Source organism: Mustelus asterias, unplaced genomic scaffold (genome assembly GCF_964213995.1).
Source record: "Mustelus asterias unplaced genomic scaffold, sMusAst1.hap1.1 HAP1_SCAFFOLD_778, whole genome shotgun sequence".
NCBI classification, from domain to species: domain Eukaryota; kingdom Metazoa; phylum Chordata; class Chondrichthyes; order Carcharhiniformes; family Triakidae; genus Mustelus; species Mustelus asterias.
The window spans coordinates 95,379-105,108 of record NW_027590725.1 but is presented as its reverse complement, the minus strand read 5'-3'; the positions used below and the strand labels follow the sequence as shown (position 1 = coordinate 105,108).

Genomic DNA, 9,730 nt, shown 5'->3' with positions numbered 1-9,730 from the left:
AGTCCAAATAGAATTTGTGGGTCAGGAAACAACCTTCATTGACAATAAAACTAAGGACTTAATAGAATGGCACATAACACAGAAGAAACTTCAGCACAACTGGGATTTTCCACTCCATGTTCGAAGATCACAAGAAAACTTTATTCCACCTGCCCCAAAATTAATTCCATCACAGTTAAAACAAGAGGTTTTTTTGGTGAAGATCTGTGTGCCGGTTGAACGGCCCTTCCTTAGTAATGGACACCGGAAAATACTAGAAAGGAATACAAGAAAAAGAATTATAAGTTGCACATGCGACATTCCGAAGATCATTCAGTTATCTGTAAAGAATTTTATACCTGTTGTCCCAAAAACAGAAGATTTAATTCTACAGCCACAAGATGCGGCAATGCCCATTTTCATTGTGCCTACTTCAGACAGTATTATCCAATTAAGAAAATTGCCTTTATCAAAGTATCAAAAAAGCACAGAAGTGGAAAAAAATATCGAGGTATTTTCTTCTGATAATCACGGCGTTACATGTAGAGGTTCTATAGATTTCTGCTTAATAAAGCAGTGTTTAGAAATTAAAACAGAGCACCTACCTGAACTGGTAATGAATGCCTACAGTGCTCTCAATGCTCAGACATCAAAGAAGATTTTGCCTAAAGCTATTTTACCTGGCATAGGTTTTAAAAAACAAAGATCAACATATATGCCTTTTATTGAACAAAAAACAATTGATCGTTTGGAATTGAATTTAATGCACAAACAGATTACACATCAGTTGGGATTTCCAACTCCCTATAAAGGATCATTGGAAATGATGATTCCAGTGGTACCAGCATTGCCTCCAATAATCAAAGCCAGTGGAGCTCAAATAGAGCCTGTGGGTATGGAAAACAACTTCCTTTACAAGAAAATAAGAGACAAGCTCGAACTGCACATAACACAGAAGAAACTTCAGTACAATTGGGGCTTACCTTTGCACATTCAAAGATCGCTAGAAGTCTTAATTCCACCTGCTCCAAAACTTATTCTAACCCAGTTAAATTCCCAGCTTGATAGTGCAATAGCTGTTGCTCCTTTTGAACCGGCATTTGTTACTGACGAACATAGGCAAACCCTGAATCAAAATATAAAGAAAAGGATCATAAATCAAAATTGGGGTCTTCCAAAAGTTATTAACTCATCTTTAAAGCAGTTTATGGGTCCTACTCCATATGATGAAAGCTTCGTCCAACAATCAGAAAATGTTAAAGAAAGCAGCACAGTATTCAATAGTGCCAATTTGGGTAGAAGTTATGAAATATTTTCTCGGGGCACAACCTTGCGACTGAAAGGAGGAAATTTAGGTTCACAATTTGGAACAGACGAAATGCACATAAATAAAGTGAAAGAGATAGCTGCCAGTGTTATCCTTAGATTAAAGTCTGACAAAAACCTTGATATGAGTGTGCTAAGGCAGTGTCTGGAAATTAAAACTGCATGCTTGCCTAAACTGGTAGAAGAGTTCTACAAATGTACCTATCCTTCAGTGTCAAAGAAATCTTTACCAAAGCTTATTGCACCTGGGAAGGGATTTAAAAAATCAAGAATCAGGTATATACCTTTTACTGAACAAGATGATATTGATCAGATAGAAATGAACTTGAAGCACAGGCAACTTTTATATCTCTGGGGACTTGAAACACAGTATGAAAAGTCAGTAGAAATGATGATTCCCAAGGGACCACCCATTCCTCCATCAATTAAGGCTAGTAGATTTCAAATTAAATCTGTACCTGGACAAACTTCTTTTTCTGATGAAACCAGCAACTTTCTAGAATGGCATATTTTGCAGAAAAAGCTTCAGTGTCCTTGGGGTTTCCCATCACATGTTCAAAGATCAGCAGAAGCATTTATTCCACCTGCTCCGAAGCTGATTTTAGCCCGGCTCAATCCAGGGTTTCATGTTGAAATAGTTATTGTTCCAATCGAGTTAGAATTCATGAATGATCAGCTGAAAAAGGCACTAGAAGTTAATATAAAGAAAAGGATTGTAAATCACATATGGGGCATTCCCAGGCTTGTTGAGGCATCTTTAAATGAATTTATGGCACCTCCTCCACCTATAAGGGATTTTGTAGAACAATTTAAAATTAAAAAACAGCATAGAATGAAGTCCAGAAAGAAAGGCTTATCAAATGCTGATAAAACAGTTTCTTCTTCGTGCACATCTCTTCTGAACAAAGAACAAAATAATACTTCATACTATGGAAGTTTGAAGGGAAGTGTCCAAATGAAAAAGAGAGAAAGGAGGAAGTCTACTCTTACTGAACTTGTACCAGAATGTAGTAATAAGTTAAATATGTGTGTGATAAAACAAAGTCTATCTATTAAACTGGATTGTCTTCCTGAACTGGTGAAGGAATTGTACAAACAAAGTTATCCTCCAGCATTGAAGAAATCATTACCAAAGCTGAGAACACATGTTGAAGGATTTAAGAGAACAAGATTACCATATATTCTGTTTGCTGAACAGGATATCATTCATCACTTAGGTACAAACTTAAAGCACAAACAGATTAATAACCTTTGGGGCATTGCAACTACATTTGACAAGTCAGTAGAAATGATGATTCCTAAAGCACCATCTTTGCTTCCAGCAATCAAACCAAGTGAAGGTAAAATAGAGTATATAGGTATGGAATTAGCCTTTCAGTCTACTGAAACCATTGAAATCCTGGAATGGCACATCACAGCAAAAAGATTTCAATCCCATTGGGGCATACCATTGCATATCCAAAGATCAATAGACAAGTTCATTCCATCACCTCCAAAACTGGTTCTGTCCCAATTTAGCCAGTATCTTGATATTGATATTGCTGTTTCTGTAAATGAGCTAATATTCCTAAGTGAGGAATTTAAGGAAGCATTGGAAATAAATACAAACAACCGGATCATAAATCACAGACAGGGTCTTCCCAATATTATCCAGGCCTCATTTAAGAGCTTTATAACTCCTTTTCCATCAGTAAAGGATTTCATGCCACTGGTACAGACTGGAGAAGGAAGTACAAGAGCACTGAATAGATCTGAACTGAGCAAAATTGATACAGATGTATCTGCTAAACAGAGGTTATGTGCAAGCACAGTTTCTTCACCAAATTGTAAAGATGGTAAAGGCAGTGTAAATAGCATGGAAACATTTCCAGTCAATCCAAACTTGGAACCTAAAGATGAAGTGGATACAGATATGACAAAGCAATCTTTGGAACTGCAATCAGTGCACAGATGTTCTTACACAAGTAAACGTTTGCTGAAGCTAAATACCCCTTATAGAAGATTCAAAAAACAAAACCGAAAGAGTAAATGGAGTGATGATTGTCTTGAATTAGAGTGTTCCATAGCCTCACCCAGTTATAGGCCAAAATGCATGAAAACTGTGGGCTCTTCAACTTGGACAACAGATCCGAAATTGGCTGATTTGACATATAAACCAGTGACTATTGTGGGACTGTCTTTAGGTCCAACAATGATGGGAGCAAATGCACCTTTATCCCCCATGACTGTGCAGGAGGATTTCAACATTTATCTGAAACAAAACATGGGTTCCGTTTTATTGCCACGTCTCATTCCTTCTGCTGATTGTGAAGAAACCTCATCGAAAAGTGCAAGAGAGATTGGGAATGATGTGTCCTGTTCAGAACAATTGACTGAGGAAGCAAAAAGTCATATTCAACAAGGTGAAGAACATGGATATGTTAAAATAATTGCAGGAGCTATTGTTAAAAATCAGAATGAAGAAGAAAAGGTGCAAGTTGATCTATCGGAAATAATTTGTGCACAGCGATCACCTACAAGACCTTGTGACACCTTGCAAGAGAGAATAATGATTACATCTCAAGATCCTGATGATGGAAACTACTTGTGTGTTTCTGATGAGGAAGTCTATGATGATTATTATGAAAACTTCAATAAATCATACCATACTTCCAGAACCCATGTTGCGAAGAAAAAGTCCAAGAAAACTTTTCAAAGTCGGTATTCAAATCAAACAAAGCCAGATAAAACTTTGGTGAATTCAAAGAGTAAATTTTCCAAGCCAGACTGTCAGAGATCAAGAATATTTAAACATGAAGAAGGGAGAAAACCTGAGTTATGTAACCAAAGCACTCTTTTTGTTAGCCCAACTGAAGAACTGTGTTGGTCAGACACAGACCAAAAGGAGAAATGTTCCTCTTACTCCTCATATTGTGACCAACCAGAAAGTCCAATGTCAACAAGAGAAATTTCTCACAGTTGTAGACATGATGAAAGGTCCCCACAAAGTTCCACATCTCATAATCCAGGATGTCAGCAAGTATTGTCGCATGAGGATTCTCCATTTGCAACAAATGAAGACTGTGAAGGTACAGTGTAAGATGATGTTTTTGTCAGACAGTTGAATGATATAAACATGTACAATTGACTTATTTTTTTTACTTTCAAAGTTTGTATAAGTAAAATGTAATTTAAGATATTTAGTTGTGAGCATCCTAAATTAACTAAAATTGGTAGACATTTTATGTTGTCCTAATTTGGAACTATGATATGGATAGCTTTATGTTGTAAGTGTTAAGAATTGGGGAAAATTAAGATTAAGAGATGAAATTGGAATATAATAAAAGGGAATTGATAAGGGCACCTGTTTGAAGGAATGTTTTGATGGGGAAATTAGCATCAACTATGTGACTGGGGGAAACAATGGGGTGTAGAAGAGGTGACTTCACAGTGGAAAGATAAGGGAATTGGCACTGTCAGAGGGTAAGAATGACACATCCATAACACAATAACTGGAGAAAGGCAGCAGTTACTGTTCACAGCCACACCCTTTAAAAACAGAGATGAGGAGGAATTTCTTCAGCCAGAGAGTGGTGAATCTGTGGAACTCTTTGCCGCAGAGGGCTGTGGAGGTCAGGTCATTGAGTGTCTTTAAGACAGCGATAGATAGGTTCTTGATTAATAAGGGGATCGGGGTTATGGGGAAAAGGCAGGAGAATGGGGATGAGAAAAAAATCGGCCATGATTGAATGGCGGAGCAGACTCGATGGGCCGAGTGGCCTAATTCTGCTCCTATGTCTTATTCTATCTTCATTAGAATAGCTAATACAGCTTGCACCGATTTCTGGTGTGGAGCTGAGAGGTCCGGAAATCTGGCGGCCGGACACTCGTAGAGGCCATGGCACCCAGCGGGGAACCTGCTAAATGGCCTCCACGTGAGTCTCTCGGCAGCGCAGCGGGCTGGGAGAATTGCCCACCCCTTCTCCTGGAGTCCTGTGTACACTTTTGGTCTCCTTACCAAAGAAAGGGAATACTGCCCCAGAGGGATTGCAGTGATGATTCGACCGGCTGATTCCTGGGAATCAGGATTGTCCTATAGGAAAGATTAAGTAGCCTATATTCCCTTACAGTTTCGAAAAGTGAGAGATGATAGAACATAGAACATAGAACATTACAGCGCAGAACAGGCCCTTCGGCCCACGATGTTGCACCGACCAGTTAAAAAAAAACTGTGACCCTCCAACCTAAACCAATTTCTTTTCGTCCATGAACCTATCTACGGATCTCTTAAACGCCCCCAAACTAGGCGCATTTACTACTGATGCTGGCAGGGCATTCCAATCCCTCACCACCCTCTGGGTAAAGAACCTACCCCTGACATCGGTTCTATAACTACCCCCCCTCAATTTAAAGCCATGCCCCCTCGTGCTGGATTTCTCCATCAGAGGAAAAAGGCTATCACTATCCACCCTATCTAAACCTCTAATCATCTTATATGTTTCAATAAGATCCCCTCTTAGCCGCCGCCTTTCCAGCGAAAACAATCCCAAATCCCTCAGCCTCTCCTCATAGGATCTCCCCTCCATACCAGGCAACATCCTGGTAAACCTCCTCTGCACCCTCTCCAAAGCCTCCACATCCTTCCTGTAATGTGGGGACCAGAACTGCACACAGTACTCCAAGTGCGGCCGCACCAGAGTTGTGTACAGTTGCAACATAACGCTACGACTCCTAAATTCAATCCCCCTACCAATAAACGCCAAGACACCATATGCCTTCTTAACAACCTTATCTACTTGATTCCCAACTTTCAGGGATCTATGCACACATACACCTAGATCCCTCTGCTCCTCCACACTATTCAAAGTCCTCCCGTTAGCCCTATACTCAACACATCTGTTATTCCTACCAAAGTGAATTACCTCACACTTCTCCGCATTAAACTCCATCCGCCACCTCTCGGCCCAACTATGCAACCTGTCTAAGTCTTCCTGCAAACTACGACACCCTTCCTCACTGTCTACCACACCACCGACTTTGGTGTCATCAGCAAATTTGCTAATCCACCCAACTATACCCTCATCCAGATCATTAATAAATATTACAAACAGCAGTGGCCCCAAAACAGATCCCTGAGGTATACCACTTGTAACCGCACTCCATGATGAATATTTACTATCAACCACCACCCTCTGTTTCCTATCCGCTAGCCAATTCCTGATCCAATTTCCTAGATCACCCCCAATCCCATACATCTGCATTTTCTGCAGAAGCCTACCATGGTGAACCTTATCAAACGCCTTACTAAAATCCATATATACCACGTCCACTGCCTTGCCCCCATCCACCTCCTTGGTCACTTTCTCAAAAAACTCAATAAGGTTAGTAAGGCACGACCTACCTGCCACAAAACCATGCTGACTATCACCTATCAATTCATTACTCTCCAAATAACTATGAATCCTATCCCTTATAATTTTTTCCAACATCTTGCCGACAACAGAAGTGAGACTCACCGGTCTATAATTCCCGGGGAAGTCTCTGTTCCCCTTCTTAAACAATGGGACAACATTCGCTAACCTCCAATCTTCTGGTACTATACCAGAGGCCAACGACGACCTGAAGATCAGAGCCAGAGGCTCTGCAATCACTTCTCTTGCCTCCCAGAGAATCCTTGGATAAATCCCATCCGGACCAGGGGATTTATCTATTTTCAGACCCTCCAGAATATCCTGCACATCCTCCTTATCAACTGTAATACTGTCTATTCTACTCCCTTGCAACCCAGTGTCCTCCTCAGGACATTGATCTCATTGAAACATGTAAAATTCTTAAAGGGCTTGAAAGGTCATTGCTGGGAAGATGTTTCTCTGGCTGGAGAGCATAGAACAAGAGGTCACAGTCTTAGAATAAGGGAATGGCAATTTTGGACAAAGATGAAAAATATTTACTCAAAGAGTTTGTATCTTTAGAAACTCCACCTGAGAAGGCTGTGGATGATTGTTGGTTGAGTAAATTCAAGTGAGAGATCTTGGATACCAAAGAGTTAAGGGATATGGGATACTCACTGAAGTTGTTTAAAATCTCTCCTGTTAAACTTCTAGGTCATATACAATCAATGCATGATTACACTAATAAGGAAGAACTAAATAAAGGTCTGTATAACTTCAACTAATAGGTAGACATTGATCTTACCAGTACTTAAGTGATGAGGATGACTTTCATAGTTGGCATGCGTATCAGATTTCTTATCACACACCACCCTCTTTGGTATTTAGTTGCTGTCTCTTCATTATAACCTTCAGGTCTCCTGTACCACTGGGTCTCCTTCTGGGTCTCTCTCAAAGGCACTGATCATGTTACCATTCTCTGCCTTGGGAAACCACAGTTCCGATGATTTCCATATTGTCTCTTTTTACCATCGAATTTCAGTGCTAATTTTCACATTCTAAGATATTCTATTCTCTATTGGTACACTAGCTCTCTGGAGAGACATTTGTTTGTGTTACATCACTTCTTACAGCACTCAATGTCCGAGTGAATCTATGCAAGTCTATCACGCCACATATGTTAATTTACTGGAGCAGGCATTGCCACACCTGCATTGCATTCTTTTATTATGTCAATGAATTTCTAACTCTTCAGGACTTACTTTCTAAATTATCAATCTGATGTATCATTGCTGCATATTTTATTTATTTTACGATCTAAGGCACCCAATCTAAATTTATTTCTTATCCTGTAGTGTACTTTCAGGATAATAAAAAATGCCCCCAATGACTATATGCATGTACTGATGTTGTATTCTTGAGCCTTACTTTCGAGAAAGGTCGCAGATAACATCACTGAATTGTATTGAATCAATACATCTCAGTTTAACATCTCATCCGAAAGACGATTGAGTAATTACTTGCACCATATCTTATAGTGTTTGCACCTTAACCCCTTAACCTCTCTTTAAGCCATTGAATGTAATGTCGAACAGAATTAATTTGATGGCATCAATAACATGAATGAAAACTATAGCACCTTTAGAAACCAAGTCATGCAGACTGTACATTATTTTGAATGGCACAGAACTTGATAACAGATACAGATTGCATCATAGATTTGAGTTCATACTTAATTTATATTTTTCTGTTTTAGTCTATTACCGATGTGAGAGTCCAGTGGTATTTCACACAGTACACGAGGAAGAATAAAACAAGAAAACGTGAAACGGGTAATGTATGTGTAATATTCAGTTTTTAATAGCCATTTATTACTTGCCAGAGTGAAATCCTAATAACATGGAAAATTGTTTTCTTGAATTGCAGGTTCATCAGCAGGATTTCACAAGACAGGACATCGATGAAGTAAATGAATATCTTTTTGCCTGCTGATATGATTTCATATCATCACGTGTAACATTTCACTTGCTTCAATAAACATCAAAATGGCAAAGTGAATCATTCCTGATCGCCTTGTAGATCATTGCAAAAATAATTTGAAAAGAGATTGTGAATGCGAAATAGTGACAGTCAGTCTTGAAACATTCACATACCAGCAACTTTAAATTTCACATAGGGTGGAATTTTACACTCTTGCTGACAAATTTGCAAGGGGACGTTGATGATGGGGGTTGTTAAATCCAACTTGTAGTCTGCCTACATGGTCCCTCGTAATCATAATTATGTGAGGAGAGTGGGGGTTGATATATATGCTGGATCATGCCCCTTTAAGAGAATGGGTCAGGTGACCTGGAACTCAAGCTCCACCCTGGATGGTGCTTGCCCAGGCAGAATGTGCTACGATGAAGATTATTGTCATAAACTGTTCCACTCACTCCCACTCACCTGACGAAGGAGCAGCGCTCCGAAAGCTAGTGGCGTTTGCTACCAAATAAACCTGTTGGACTTTAACCTGGTGATGTTAGACTCCTTACTGTGTTCTTCCATTGAGCCAATGTCTAATCCAATTTACTACCTCTCCATGTATCCCTCGCGACTGAACCTTCCTGACTAAACTCCCATGCGGGGCCTTGTCAAAGGCCTTACTGAAGTCCATGTCGACGACATCCACTGCCTTCCCTTCATCTACTTTCCTCGTAGTCTCCTTGAAAAACTCTAATAGATTGGTTAAACATGACCTACCGCGCACAAAGCCATGTTGACTTTCCCTAATAAGTCCCTGTCTATCCAAATATTTGTAGATCCTATCTCTTAATACTCCTTCCAATAATTTACCTACTACTGACGTCAAACTTACCGGCCTATAATTTCCCGCATTACTTTTTGATCCTTTTTTAAAGAACGGAACAACATGAGCTATTCTCCAATCATCCGGCACCTCACCCGTGGATACCGACATTTTAAATATATCTGCCAGGGCCCCTGCAATTTCAACACTAGTCTCGTTGAAGGTCCGAGGGAATACCCTGTGCGGTCCTGGGGATTTATAGAACATA

At 39.7% G+C, this 9,730-nt stretch overlaps 1 protein-coding gene across 2 annotated transcripts; it reads left to right on the top strand.

The window, feature by feature from the left end:
* Positions 1-2,785: 2,785 nt before the first annotated feature.
* LOC144487408 (uncharacterized) lies at positions 2,786-8,737 on the top strand. 2 transcript variants are annotated; one of them, XM_078205499.1, is made up of 3 exons: positions 2,786-4,373; positions 8,431-8,506; positions 8,601-8,730. In XM_078205499.1, exons 1-3 carry the CDS (start codon positions 4,098-4,100, stop codon positions 8,636-8,638), a joined length of 390 nt encoding a protein of 129 aa, XP_078061625.1. In that variant the 5' UTR covers positions 2,786-4,097; the 3' UTR covers positions 8,639-8,730. The 2 variants fall into 2 exon arrangements, with proteins under 2 accessions (XP_078061625.1, XP_078061624.1); XM_078205498.1 differs by having other exon boundaries at positions 2,919-4,373; positions 8,431-8,511; positions 8,601-8,737.
* The last annotated feature ends 993 nt before the right edge of the window (positions 8,738-9,730 follow it).